This window comes from Pituophis catenifer, unplaced genomic scaffold (genome assembly GCF_029215685.1).
Source record: "Pituophis catenifer annectens isolate HBS135680 unplaced genomic scaffold, rPitCat1.0.hap2 SCAF_1, whole genome shotgun sequence".
Classification (NCBI taxonomy): domain Eukaryota; kingdom Metazoa; phylum Chordata; class Lepidosauria; order Squamata; family Colubridae; genus Pituophis; species Pituophis catenifer.
In genome coordinates this window covers 144,631,550-144,647,091 of record NW_027256881.1, presented here as the reverse complement: position 1 = coordinate 144,647,091, position 15,542 = coordinate 144,631,550, and the positions used below count along the sequence as shown (strand labels likewise).

At 37.8% G+C, this 15,542-nt stretch overlaps 1 protein-coding gene across 1 annotated transcript in view; it reads right to left on the bottom strand.

Moving 5' to 3' along the window:
- WDFY2 (WD repeat and FYVE domain containing 2) overlaps positions 1 to 15,542 on the bottom strand; it is a 48,988-nt gene continuing 33,446 nt past the window's right edge. The window contains exons 4-12 of the mRNA XM_070955885.1: positions 12,882 to 12,936; positions 8,916 to 9,066; positions 7,423 to 7,535; positions 5,980 to 6,106; positions 4,739 to 4,844; positions 2,642 to 2,743; positions 1,433 to 1,563; positions 1,026 to 1,134; positions 1 to 940 (exon numbers count right to left, since the gene is read on the bottom strand). Of these exons, the coding sequence (XP_070811986.1) occupies positions 911 to 940; positions 1,026 to 1,134; positions 1,433 to 1,563; positions 2,642 to 2,743; positions 4,739 to 4,844; positions 5,980 to 6,106; positions 7,423 to 7,535; positions 8,916 to 9,066; positions 12,882 to 12,936 (924 nt within the window). The 3' untranslated portion in view covers positions 1 to 910. The remainder of the gene's footprint in view (positions 941 to 1,025; positions 1,135 to 1,432; positions 1,564 to 2,641; positions 2,744 to 4,738; positions 4,845 to 5,979; positions 6,107 to 7,422; positions 7,536 to 8,915; positions 9,067 to 12,881; positions 12,937 to 15,542) is intronic.

The following is a 15,542-nucleotide window of genomic DNA, read 5'->3' as shown; positions in this document are numbered from 1 at the left end:
AATGCAAAATGTGAAGTTTCACTATATTAATTTGAGAGTTACACTGAAAATTAAAAATTACAATTATCAGCATTTTTAAAAAATATACATCCTTCCAGAGAAGTGACAAGAAAGGGACAATTTGTTTCAAACCATACTTAGTAAAGCACAATTTCAGCAGACTCCCCAGAGGAAATTTCAGAAGTGATCCAACTCACACGGAGGGCCCTTTTAATTACTGCCAACTATAAAACCACTTGAGGTTGGTGTTTTTGGTTTTTTTTAGTCAAAACTGGATTGTGTACTTACTGGCTATGTCCAGGACTAGAAAGTTTTGGTTGGCTATTTTGATGATGCAATAAACTAAACATTCCAGTTGGTTTTGGAAGAAGACTGACTTCGCCTATTTTCTCTGCACGCCCACTCCCAAATTCATAGTACCATTTTCTAGAATATAAATGCAAAAGAGCTGGTTGACCTGAACTTTTGTATTTCATAATGAAAGTGAAAATGAAACAAAAAATAGGAATACTTGGTTTTCCCTTTTGTCTCTTAAGAACAATTTTACCAATCTAATATTGCAGGCAACTGGTCACATTTGCAAAGATCCACCACCTCAGCAGCATATCAACACAAAACACAAATAATGTTACACACAGAAACTTCCAGATGAGTTCCAAATGGCTCAATGAAGCCAGACAAGAGAAGTCTTTTAAGGTTTGTTTATAAAAAAAAAAAAAATCTGCATTTTGTGAAGTAGATCATTTGGTGCAAAGTCTTCACCTTGAATTTGGTAGGTTACTTGAAAAAATGCATCCAGAAATATTAGTTCTCTCGTTTATCAGTCAATACATAACTTGCTTCATTTTCTGTAACAGAATTAAGAATCTCTTCTTCATTAATACTGTGTTGCTCCCATTTCAGCACCGCATCAGGATACTACTGGTGTCATATCCCACAACTGTTCAAAAGGAGAAAAAAAGAATAAAATTATTAAAACGATCCAGAATCACTGTAGATTCGGTTGGGATAAGTTGCATTCTCACCTTCATAACTTTATCTGTTCCAGAAGTCAGCAACCAACCCCGTGTTGCATCAAAGTGTACATGGGCAATGTTGTGTTTGCTGTCATGGAAAGTAGCTGTAGGAGCACGTCTAAAGGAAGCACATAACAGGACAAAATGAAAATATAGGAATTGGAAGATCACATCTAGATGCTAAAAACAAGTAAATTAAATCTTAATTCAGACCCTGTGGCCTCCAGCAGTCACTAAACTATGATTTCTTATAGCCACCATAACATGATGGAATTATTTGGGGAAATATCATTCAGCAACATAAAAATTTCTCATCTCTGATTTAGATCTAGAAAAACCTTCAAAACTGACATTTCATTTATCTCCAGAAACTTGCATAAATTGCCCCAGCAACTGGAAGGGGGTAAGTTACTTACTCCTCATCTGTTATTGATTCATAACAAGTATCACAGATTCTCACTTCAAATTCAAATCCCATCACAGGTATGGAAGAGCGCTTCGAACTGCATTTACCACACACTGCTTTTCCACACTTTCGACAATGATGCTGAAATTTAAAAGCACATAAGATTCATTGTGAAAAAACTGAACTGAAAGAACTATCTCATCAAAACATATCAGGGTGGATCCTATCAATTTCCCTCCCTGTCCCCAAAGCTCTGCTATGCCACATTAAAAAAAATTAGAAACCATATTAGTATATAATAAAATAATAATAATAATATTTTATTATTGCATATTATTGCAATAACATTGCAGCGGAACTGCATAAAACTGTGCTACTCAGAACATCGTACATCGTAAGAAGGTACTTGGTTGATATCTAGGATGCAACCAGTATCAACCATTAGCACCAGTCAATGGTATTTGTGATGCATTTTTGAATGTTCAGTTGTCTTGAGTTTCATGTTTAATGAATAAAGTATATAATAATATGGTAATCACACTAATGTGAAATGATTTTTTAAAATGTTCCATTGTTTCCGTGAAATGTTGCTGTGAATCTTCAATAATTTTTTGCTGAGTCACACAAATTAATTTCCTTTGATGCCCACTAACTTTTGGAATTTTAACAAAAAGATATAAATGAGTTTCATAAATGAGAATCAAGGTTAGGAAGGACCTGCAATAAAATATAGCATTGATTACTTGAAAAAATCTCACTTTTATTTTTCCCCTACTCACTAAACATGTTGAACCAGTCAGTATCTCAGCTGTAGCCTCCAACTCCTATAAACTCTTCAGTTTAACCACCAACCCTATTTCCTGTTTTTTTTCCCCCTCTCTAAGACACCCAATATTTTATGGTTACTAAGGCATAAAATATGTTATCTTTGAACATGTAACTGTATAAAATATTTTTGAACTACATTTCAGCAAAGTGAAACATCAGAATACTTCCAATGAAATTTGAATACTTGAAACATGTCAAATTCAAATGTTTTGTTGACTTCTAGAACGCAGGGTTTTTCCAAATTGACAAGCTCCTTCTTTTGCACCAGTAGTGTAGTTTTGGTTCCATAAACACCCTCCTTCCTGAAATGTTTACTGCTGGCACACAGGACTTTGTATGAAAAAGAACAGGAGATGATCTTCAACCTCTCAAAAGGCAGCATGACACATACCTGTCTAAGGCCTATTTTCTTGCTATCCCACATTTGTTTGAAGTTCCAGAAGAAAGGCTGGTCACATTTCTGGCAAGAGTCACTATCCAACCATTCTGGTGTCTAAAAAAAGAAGGGAGGAGGGAATCTTTAAACTCAGTTGTGTACTGACTATAAATAGATACCAAGTCTATACACTTAAGGAAATATGCTGCTCCTCTTTTTGCTGGGACTGGCATAGTGAATTATTTTGAAATTCTACCTTATTGTAAATCAACGATTTCTGTACACATTTGCTTATATTGTGCACTTTAGATATACTGTAAAGTTGATAGCCATGAGTTCCAAACAATGGATTCAATCCAATCTCTAAGGTTTTCCTTAAACTGTTTTCTGTTATATATTTGGCTTGTCTTGTCTCCATATTTGTTTTCTGAGGTTTTAATTTTAATTTAATCATAATGCCAGTTGACACACTGGAGAACGGCCTACTATTTTCTCTTCAGGAAGTTGACTGTAAAAATCTAAAATATCTTCCTTTGTTGCATATGAATATATGTTCCTTGAGCCAATTTTATTCTTCCTTAATAAAATCTTAAGTATAAATTGCAGTAATTTCCTCTGTAAGAATACAGCAAAATCTCTATCATTTAGAAGAGGGGATATGTGCTACTCTTAAATATCTGTTAGATATAAATATATATCATTCATGTCAATTTACAGCATTTATTTTAGCATGTAATCATGAAAATAAGCCTAACTTTGTAAACTGCATCATTTGTATGCTTACAAATGTATGCATTTGAGGTAAATACACAAAAATACCAAATTAAGTGAATCATCCAGATGACTTTGAGTATAGTGGAATTAGCATATCATTATTTTGAGGGGATACACAAACATGAATTTTGTCTATTGCATTTGAAGTTTGGCAAATGAGGCTTGTTAAATTAAGGTTTTACTGTATGGGTTTTCTCAAATATCAAACTAAAGAGCTGGCTGCCTGCATTAAAAACTTTAAACCAGCTTCTAAGAGAAACAAATATGTGTATCCAGCACCATATTGAATTATATTCAATACATGTAGAGAAATAGTTCCAATGATATGTGTACTTATGTGTGAGAGAGAATGCACTGGATATATGTTATTCCTAACACCAATGGCCCTACAAAGCACCAAAGGTTGGGATGGAGAATCATTTATTCATTGGATAGCAATAGCATTTAGGCTTATATACCGCTTCACAATGCTTTAACATCCCTTTCTAAGCAGTTTACAGAGTCAGCATATTGCCCCCAACAATCCAGGTCCTCATTTTACTGACCTCGGAAAAATGGAAGCAGTGGTGGGTTGCTCCCGATTTGGTTCAGTTCTATAGAACTGATAGTAAAACTGGCGGGAGGCTCTGCCTACCTGCCACATCATCATCATGGGTGATCTACGCATGCGCAGAAGCTTCTGTGCATGCGCAGAAGCGTGCGCGCATGAGCAAAATGAGTGTGTGTGCCTTCTCCCACTGTGAACTGGTAGTAAAGGTAAGTAGAACCCATCCCTGGATGGAAGGCTGAGTCAACCTTGAGCCTGGTGAGATTTGAGCTGTCAAATTGCAGGCAGCCGGTAGGCAGCAGAAGTAGCCTGCAGTACTGCATTCTAACCACTGTGCCACCATGGCTCCAATACATGGGCTCCCAAGCATTCCGCCTATAACCCTCACAAATCTGAGATTGTACCCCCAAGATTTGCTGGTAGAACTGCCCAATACAGGAGATATTCTCCTTTCTCTCAAATTAAGAGTGGAAATCTTTTCCATTATTACCCTTAAACTCCCCAGCCTTGCAAAACAGCCCCCCAAATTTTGGTGCCATTTAATAAAGTTTTCCAAACAGGAATGGAAGCAGATGTCTTCCAGCAGCATTTTTAGTTTGACCTTCCAAATTAAGTCCCAGACCTAGGCTGAGGGGACAGTAGTGAAGCAGCCCCCAACAGAAAACACAATGTTATTATATTGAGTTTTCAGGCAGTCACCTCTGACTTAAATGGCTTTTTGATGCATCTTTTGAAGATTATATAAGTGATAACTTCCCTGATCAGAGAAAGAGGAAGAACTGACTGGATACCTCTTGCCTCTCAACATCCATATTCCAGACAACGATCCTGCCATCTGCCCCACAAGAGATGAGCTGCCGAGTGTGATGGGAATAAGAGAGGGACTGAACTTTATCACTACAGGGCACATAGAGTAAAATAAAAACAATATTAGGAAACATTTATGAATAGGATCAGTAAATGGAACATGCCAACTTTCCTCCATCTCTCTTGTTTGTTACACATACAAAATCTGAAATCTCCCTCCATGTCCTGCCTTTATGCACAGCAAAATTGAGAGCAATATCATATAGTGTGCCATTTATTTGGGAGAGTGTTACAATTTCAGCACACTGCTCCATAATCTGATTATTTCTGTAACAAATAATGATCTCTATGTTTCCTTGAGACAGGAAAGACAGATGTCAGGATCTTTTTTTTTTTTTTTTTTTGGTGGTTTAATAGAACCCCGAGATTCACCAATTAGAACCGGGTGCAAAGTCACTGTTTGAGAGAGATTCCAATTGTGTAATTTAGACTTTAAAAACTAAACTGGTCAAACAATAAGGAACTGCTCCACTCCAGACATTTGTACGTAGATCCCGCTATACTTCAATTAATACTTTATTATAATTATACTTTAATAATCTTATGTAACTGAACTATCAATTATTATACATTCATTTTAAAAACTAGCCATAATCTGAAGATAGTATGACCTCAAGTGGTGTCTGCCTCTAAATTCTATTTCACTAATAAAAGATAATGGAATTATTTCAGTGAAATGCCTGGCTTAACTTTCAAAAATAAATGTATGTGTCATATTTGCATATTAGCTTTCCTATGAATCCCTGAAGATATTATTGTATTTTCATGATTAATATATTTTTTCAGGTAACAGGCCCTACTGAGAGACTTCATTCAGTGTTTTTCGATGTCAACAATAATTAAATGTCCAAAATGTCATGAAATCTCTCATAGAAAGCTAATACTTTGAGGCATCCTAGGCATTGTAGTAGTTCAGAGTTTGAAACAAGCCCAAATGGCCTTCAGTTTATTTTGGCTCGTTTGTGTTAATATGAAACAAGATTATTTCATTTTCATTTACTAGAAACGTATTGGGAATGAATCTCATTCATTCTGAAAAATTTCAGCTTAATCGCAGTTCTGAATGAAATACTTCTCCTTGAGTGTATGCGACCAAAAGCACATTTTGGGACTGGGATAATAAGAGCAAGACTATAGAAAGAAGCACCTGGTGCTCATTTTGTACCTGTGTCCTTGGAGTTCGATGGCTGTTCCTTTTCTTCCTCCAATGTCCCACATAATGATGGAATGATCAGAACTGCCTGAAAATAAAACACGCTGCACAGGGTCCCAACACAGGGCACTGATTCCACCTGAAAAGATGAGAATGGGGGGAAAAAAGAAAAGAAGCATGAAGGTTTGTATTACCCTAGCTACATATAATAGCACTATTATTGAGTACCGTAACTATAAAGATCTGCTATTTTCTATAAGGCATTAGAACCTGGGCAGACAATATAGACAACCACACTAGTTGGACTAAGGCAGAAAAAGCCCACGGAACCTCAGTGACTTGAGATGGTTACTCCTCCTGGCTCAGCCTACCTCAAAGGGTTGCTGTTGAGCATTAGTCCCATTAATTGATTGTCAATGAATGGAGTGGGTTTCACTCTACCTTCTGGGCAGCTACCATTAGCATGAGGAAAAATATTCATAGTTCTGGCTGCTGGATGTTGATATCTGCCATTCCCTAGCCTGCTAGGGAATACCTGAAGAGAAACATATCTTCTGTCAAACAAAATGGCCCAGCTACTGCTACATTCCAATGCTTCTCCCTGAAATTTCAATCTCTTGTTTCCCTCTGAGTAGCCACTACCTTTGAGACCACACACTCCAGGTAGCATCTGTTCACCTAATAGCTAGCAGAGAGGTATGCTAGGAGATCTCATTGGCTAGCAGGCGGGTGGAAGGCCTCCCCCCCCCCAAGAAATGAGCCTTTTCTGTAATGGATCCTTCTGGGATATGTATATTGCATATGTTGTTGCTATGGGTTATGTTGTTCACTGCCCTTTTTTCCTTTGATACCCTATTTCTGTCCCATAAAAAGAAGACTGGAGAGACAGATAGCTTTTAGAAGTCTGGTTCAATCAATTCTAGAGATCATTGGAAATCTGGCTCTGTGGCTGCAGATTAACCCATTCTACATTAATTCTCAGCCATTGTCTTTCCTAGCCACTGCTCCTTCTCTCCCACTACTTATGCTTACAGGCATTCAGCTTCCCCTAACCTTCCTAAAATTTGTTTCATATTCGAAATATCTAGTTGTGAGGCAAATTCTGTAGAAAGCCCTCCAGCAGTATGAGAAAAACTATCTCAAGTAATGCAACAAAAAATAACTCCTGGGGCTGAAAGTGATAAGATATTTTAAGTAGCCACAAAATGTAGACAACTCAGATTAAAATTTAATTTTTTTCCACAGAACTTTGAACCTCGGGATTACAGCCATACATCCGTCCGTCCGTCTGTCCACCCACCCATGTCTGCCTGCCTGTCTGTCTGTCTGTCTCTCTCTCTCTATCTATCTAATTTAGGTACTGCCCATTTCACTCTCAGAGTGACTCTTCCTTGTAGAATATTTAATCTGTGTTTATGCTGATCACAGAAAAGTCAGAGTGATTTAACATCATACCTGTATGTCCTCTGAAAGTTGTTATGAGGCTGCTATTTTCTTGTTCTAGTTTAAGGATGGTCACTTGCCCAGAATGATCACCAATAAAAACATTCCGGGTCTCCACATCAAATCTGGAATGGAGGGGTTCAGGAAACCGACAACACTACAAGAGTCTCTCCCCACTTTTCAATGCTTGTATGGACCGAACCTTTTTCTCCCACAGCCATCCTCAAACAAACTGTTTACTCTCAGGGCTGCTAACAAGAAGCATCACCTTAACCTAATGCCTCCCCTCTCAATATAGTAGAAGATAACAACACAAAAACATTGCTTTTATCATTGAAACTAAATGTTTTGTCCTGTATCTTTACAAGTTAAGAACTGCTCCTCAAGGGGACCAGCGAAGGTCTCTCAGCACAGAGGAGGAGAACTGTGCTCTAGATTTACATTTATTCCGATATTACGGTATTCATGTTCTGTGGAACAAACAAGTTCCTACTCTAACTATAATACAGGTAGTTCTCGACTTACAGTCATTCATTTAGTGACTGTCCAAAGTTAAAACGGAACTGAAAAAATGATGTGTAAGTCCATTTTTCACATTTACAACCGTTGCAGCATCACTATGGTCAAAATTGGGACACTGGACAACTGGCTCATATTTATGATGGTCGCAATGCCTCAGGATCATGTGATCACCTTTTGCAACCTTCTGACAAGCAAGGTTGATGGGGGAGCCAGCTTCACTTACAAAGGTGTTACTAACTTAACAACTGCAGTGATTCATTTAACAACTCCGACAAGAAAGGTTGTAAAATGAGGCATAACTCACTTAACAACTGTCTTACTTAGCAATGGAAATTTTGGCCTCAATTGTGATTGTAAGTTGAGGACTACCAGTTTGTTAAGCAAATCAGATTCAAATCCATTTCCTTGTGAAATCCAAGAGCAACAATGATTCATCTCACTCTCCTCAGCAAACAATTCTTTGACATGGATGGTGCTCTCTCTGCAGATGTCAGTTTGGTAGAACTCATCTGCTACAGATATAGGAGGTACTCTCCCGCTGCTCTTACTTTCCTCTCATTCCGGTTGAATAATGAGAAAAGCCACCTTGATTTCATATGTACTGGCGTATAGATAAAATCCAACCACACCTTCCAAGGCATGACCCAAATACACAAGTACATCAAACTTGGAAATATTTAGGTATTGTTTCATTTATTCAAATCCACCCTTGTCTGTTCTGCAAACAGATGACACATTTCCAATCAGCAACTGTTGCATTTTTAGTTCCTAAAACATTCAGTATTTCCAAATACCGCAGAGGAACCAATACAAGATATTTATGAGCTGTCAGCATAAATAAGCAGTGTATCAGAAGGATAACATCAGTTTATAATTTCAATACATAAAAAGCATATTTACACATTCAATGCTTTTTGTTATGAAATGGCAGGTTGAAAATGCCTTAAAATCGTACGTAATGCCGCTATTCCTGGAAAGGATACTGTAATCCGCAAGCGCCTGCACTAATCCGGTAACTGCCAAGCCGTTGGCCACTTTCAGAGCAATGCCAAGTAAAGTATTTATCCTGCCCAATGCTCAGGAGCCACTCCATTTCCAAAACAAAAAGGACCATCATCACTCTGCTCTGATGAGCTGGAAGAGGAAGAATAAGATGGTTAATATCATACACGAGAGCTTTGCTATCCAAGAAATATATTACTTCCAAATCATATTTGTGTTAAAGTTTATTGTGATCCTGAAGTAGCCTTCTTCCATTTCTGCTATTGTCGCGTATTCCTTCAAGTTGCCCAAATGACCTCAAAGGAATGCAAATATTATGGAGCTGCAGCATCAAGGTGTGTTATATGCCTAGAACAGCAGGAAAGAAGTGATGTGAATGAAGGAATGGCGTCGAAAAGCAACATGATGGGCCCTGAAAACCAGCCACCACTAAATGGAGCTGCTTTGACAACAGCAAACTGAGATTTAATTTAAAGAGCAGTGAGGGACAACAGGATCTTAATCTTGCTCTCAGATATCAATATTAATAGTGTAACTATCATTCTGAATATTAGCTTTCTTCAAAATGTATTGAGATATAACTTCCAAAATCCTTACCAGCATAGCAAAAAGAGTGACCAAAAATTCTGGGAATTTTAAACACATAACGCAGTTGGTTAACACTGATCTATACTAATGATAGAATAGATGCATATGCTGTCATACCTACGTTTTTAATTTTTTTTTTCTTCTATTCAATCATGTCTTAATTCTTGGAAACTGTCTGAACAAGTCCCTGCAGTTTTCTTGGCAAGGTTTTTCTAAAGTGGTTTGCCATTGCCTCCTTCCTAGCGCTGAGAGAAACTGACTAGCTAAAGGTCACACAACTGGCTTTGTGCCTAAGGTGGGACTAGAACTCACCCTCCCCCAGTTTCTAGCCTGATGCCTTAATCCAGGGGTGTCAAACTTGCGTCGTCACGTTGTCGTCACGTGATGTATCAGAACTTTCCCCCTTTTGCTAAACCAGGCATGGGAGTGGCCAGCACGTGATGCATCTGGCCCGCAGGCCGCAAGTTTGATACCCCTGCCTTAATCACAACAAATTGGCTCTCATGTCTTTAATAAAGAACTCTAAATTATATAAGTTTCTTGATGTAAGTGCTCAGTTGCCTGAACTGCGAGATGGGTAGTAAATAAATTTGATAGATCAAATAGATAGTAGGTAGATAAAAATAAGTAACTTCAAATGTGGAAGTGTGCCATTTTATTCTGGCTCAATCACATGGAGGTAAATTTTCATTTACACTTTCCAAACTGAGAAGCAAATTTACAGGCTACCCATTTTACCTCAAGGTAACTCTGGGCAATTTTCATGTTATCTGATTATTACAAGCGGCATCCAATTAATGAATCCAAACAATGAATTATCCTTGTGTCTCATCCCCTTGGCATAACAAGCAAATGTTGGGTTTTCTATGAATTGCTCCATTTAAAAAGGCCATCTATTTGCATTTCCTAATCTCATGTCTAATTAAAGTGATGAAATCACTACAAGATAAATAGAATTTACAGAGCAGACCAGAGCCCAGCTTCAATCTTCCCAACTGGATGCTTCCTATGTATAGATTACACTTCCCATAGGCACAATTCAGCCATACTGAATTATGGGATCTGTAATCCAACACAAAAGAACAGCAGCACCAGACTGAAGAAATCTGTCCTATCAGTGAACCAACGAAAGCTATTTTAAAAAGGGGAGATTATTATCCTGTATGGGTAGGTGTTTTTTGACAGAAAAAATTTACCGTATTTTCCGGCGTATAAGACAACTTTTTAACACATGAAAATCTTCTCAAAAGTCGGGGGTCGTCTTATACGCCGGGTGTCATTCTCCTGTAACCAGGCAGACCAGCCCGAAAGACTCTGACGAGCCTTAAATGGCTCTGGCGATCCAAGCTCTGACGATCCCAGCTTTGCCTGCTAATCAGGCAACTCAGCTGGGATGCCAGAGCCATGTAAAAGGAAAAAAACTTTTTTCCTTTTACGTGGCTCTGCAAGCTCTGACGATCCCAGCTGCGTTGCCTGCCAATCAGGCAACGCAGCTGGGATCACCAGAGCCCTGTAAAAGGAAAAAAGTTTTCTCCCTCCAGCTTGCTTACCTTAGCTGCTAATTGCAACGCTTGCCTTGCTTTGCTTGCCTGAATCCATTCCATCAGCAAGCCACTCCCTGCCTGCAATCAAGCAGGCAGGGAGTTGTGGACTTCAACTCCCAGAATTCCTCAGCCAGCAAAACAAAGCTGGCTGAGGAATTCTGGGAGTTGAAGTCTACAAGTCTTAAAGTTGCCAAGGTTGGAGACCCCTGTTCTATTGGGTAAGTTTTTTTCCCCTTTGGGAGCTTTAAAAAAAATAGTTAATTGGGTTTTTTTTTAGTTGTTCTTTTTTAGACCTAGCCATTTAAAGTTTAGGAAGTTTTAAATTTAGTTTTCATATAAAAATAAAAATAAAATAATATTTGTGCAGCTTTCTGAGATTTAGTGTGTTTTTGTAGTGTTTCACTCTAACTACACAAACACACAAAATCTCACAAAGCTGTATGTGGAATTTTGTGTGTGTAAAGTGTGAAAGCTGTTTTTTGGGCTTTTTGTGGCTGTGTGAGGTTCCTGCTTGTTGCAGGGGCCATTTTGGGTCTAGCACAGCTGCTTTTACATTGTGGGTGAGCCAGTTGATGTTTTTTAATTTTTATTTGGTGTGCGTTGGAAGAGGGGTAGTCTTATACGGTGAGCATAGCCCAAACCCTATATTTTAACAGGAAAAGTCGGGGGTCATCTTATATGCCCAGTCGTCTTATACGCCGGAAAATACGGTACCTTCAGCAGGTTCTACTGTTATACAGTATTACTGACAGCTCTTTGATCAGACTGCAGTATTTGTTCCAGCAGAAGCCTTCATGGTGAACTGCCTTTATTGGATTTGAGCAATAAAATCCTAATAAAACAAAGACCACAAACCATGCTGCCTAAGGAGTTGTAGTCCAAATATCTAGAGGACTGCACAAAATCCCTTGCTTTCTTTTCATATGACATTTAAAACGAATGCTTTTGAAGGCCCAGACCTAAAGAAGTGTTCATTAAGAGAAAATCCGGTCATTATTAAATAATCACCGCTTACAGATTTAGCAAACTACTTTTCTAATTATTCACTCTTTGAATTCTTAAACCACACATTTTCTTCGCATTGATAAACTTCTCAGAATATCTCTGCTCTCTCTCTTTGTTCCATTATTTCCAGACACAAAGACTTGAAAAACATCTTTAGACCAGGAAATGTAGAAGGTATGGTATTCTGGAATCAGTGTAAGTAATATAAGTGGCTACACTTGGAACCAAGCATTGTACATTAAATTGATTTCTTCTAATAGCAATTTATTCATGTTATTGACTGAGACTAAAGGCTGAAATGTATATGAGATGTGAAAAAACACCCAATCATTCAAAGGTGTTGAGCTGCAAAGAAGAAAAAATGAAGACACACCAACCCCCCACCCCCCTTCTTCATTTGACCACAACTTGTTTTAAAGTCATAAAGAGATTTCGCTTGCCATTCCAAACAAATGCAAGAAGTTGAAGATCTGGTAGTCCTGTGATGAATTTAACATAGATTCTTGAAAAAAAAATAATTTGGAAAGGTGATAGTGTTTCAAACTTTTCTCACAATAGTAGCAAAAGTATGGTATAATTCATAGCCTTGGAACTTAATAATGGAGATAATGCAAACAATTATGTTTGCAGGTAGCAACTTTAATTAAAAAATTAAAAACCACCCTAAAATATGCATTATGCCAGAAAACAGCCAGAACTATTTAAAAAAAACAGTCTACAGTATTGATTGCTTTTGTAGGCTGTGAAATAAGGACAAATAAATCTGGAGGGGTTTTTTTTTCCTCTTAAAATACCAACTGCATCTCTTACCCTGGTAACTTTTAACTGCTGTCATCTTGTTGTAATCTTCTGATAAAATAAATTCCTGGAAAATAACAGAGTAGCCACTTTAGAATGTATTAAATATCTAGTTTGCAATGTAACATTTCTTGTTAAAATCCAAGAATTTATCATTTTGTGCCAATCGTTTTGGATCCTATTCCCTTTAAATTCCAGTGAAAGAGACATGTTCTTCACCTCTGATTCATTTGGCTTGTCTGAAAATTCTGAAGGCATCTCAGGTCAGAATGAGACAAATATGACCTTTTCAACCGTAACCTCCCCACCCCACAAAATCAGGTATCTGTGAAAAATGTAAATACGGCTTGGAAATCCCGGTTTTCCTGTATAACATCTACATAGCAAACTTGTTCTTCTCAGAAAAGAAACAAAATCTAGAGATATTTTTAAGGTGTATGTGGCAAACATAAGATTCGGCCTAGGATTCTCGAAATGTGTTTGAACTACAATTCCCAAAATGCTGATAGCAAATGCTAGGATTTCTAATATTCCCAGAGAGCACTAGATTGGGGATGATTGACTCATAGAGGGACTTCACATTTATTTATATCCCACCTTTAATACTAAGCCCCAATTTTGGCAGGACTAGAACTCACACTCTCCTGGTGCCTAGTTTTAACCACTAGACCAAATTGGCATTAAGGTGGAATGTGATTTGCTAGTTTTGTCTTAGTATGTTATGGAAACCCACCTGCTTGTGATATATTTGATAAGCTATTAATTAAAGAAACTGAAGCTTCCTGCAACTTCAAGGAAATGATGCTGCTCTTTCTGCCTAGTATATGCTTAGATAAGAGTACTGGCAGATGGTAGCGATCTGTTTATACCCAATTATCTCTACCAGTAGTGAATAATCAGCAATTGCTAATCTACTATTTTATCCACTCAGACTGGAGAAGGCTTTCCTGTGTCATACTGAGAGAAGCATTTCATAGGCACAATTGATAATGATTCATTTAAATCAGATTCTCCATAGTTACTTAATTATAGGACTTTTGCTAAAAAAAGAAGCCGATGGAAAGTTTATGATGAAAAGTTGAAACTAGTCAAGACAAACCTTAGAGAAAATAAAAACAAGAGCTAGTAGGCAATGACAGGATAGTGATTAAGCTGCTACCATTGCTAGAAATTGTTCCAATTTTTTAGAAGTACAGTGGCACCTCGGTATTCGACCGTTTCAAAACTTGTCGAATTAGGTACTCGATGCATTTTGATGCAAAAATGTTGTCCTATTACTTGTAGCTTCTTTAGTCTTTGGCAGCTGCAAAAGGAAGAGGGGGATGGCTGCAGATGGCGACAGGAAGACAGCCATGCTGGGAAGGTCACTGACATAGGAAAAAGGGCAGACAGAAAGTTTTTCCCAGCCAAAACAAAGGATAATGTCGTTTGTTTGGCACTCATAGTTTTTAGTACCCGTCATGCTTCCCGGATCACTTAATGTCAAGTACCGAGATACCACTGTATACAGAGAAAGGGATGATGTTTACAGTTATGTAGAGTTTATTCATCATCATAGGATGACAAGAAAGAAGTCAAATGTAAAGGAAGATAGCATGGAGCAATAGAAAAAAATTAGCAAAATTAAAAACCAGCGACTTTTACTTAAAAGAATGTTAATGAGGCAATATAATGCCAAGCTCAGAGAGCACCAAGGACCCCACAGTTCAACTCTAAGCTACAAATATGCTTTTCTATTAGGACAATTATTATTGCTGCATTTTGACTGTGCTAATGAACTCCAGCATCATCAAAACCGTTATACTGGAGTGGGAAAAAAAATGCAAGTCAAGACCACAGATGGCCAATTTTGTTATTTGGATACTATTATTAGCTTGTGCATTCCTTTGTATTGTATATATTCTTATTGTATTTTAATGACATGTACTGTATATATGGATTGTATGTTTTTTGTTGTCTGTATTTATTGTATGTATGCAGGTGTATTCCTGCCCCACCTAGCAGTTTGAAAACATGCAAATGTGAGTAGACAAAATAGGTACCACTTTAGTGGGAAGGTAACAGCATTCTGTGTTTTGGCACATAGCCAGGCTGGCCATATAACCACAGAAAATGTCTTCAGACAATGCTGGCTTCCTCGGCCAAAAAACGGAGATGAACACCTCCACTTGGAATTGAACATGACTGACAGGGAAATCTTTAGTTTTTGTTTTGCTTTTTGAAACTCAGTTAATACCCCCACTCGGCTTAATTTACTGCAGTCTAAGATACACATTATTCTGCTACATATGAGGAATGAAGCTTCTTCAAGAGGGGAGATATATATCCAGCTTGGATAAGTAGAATACAGGTAGTCCTCAAATTATGACTACAATTGAGCCCAAAATTTCTGTTGCTAAGTGAGACAGTTGTTAAGTGAATTTTGCCCCATTTTACCATCCCTCTTGCCACACTAGTTAAGTGAATCACAATAGTTGTTAAGTTAGTAATAGTAACACTTAACAACTACAGATTCTCAAGAACAATGGCTTCTCCATTGACTTTGCTTGTCAGAAGGTTACAAGGGATGATCACCTAACCCCAGGACACTGCAACCGTCATAAATATGAGTCAGTTATCAAGCATCTGAACTTTGTTTTCATGACCATGGGGATGCTGCAATGGTCATAAATG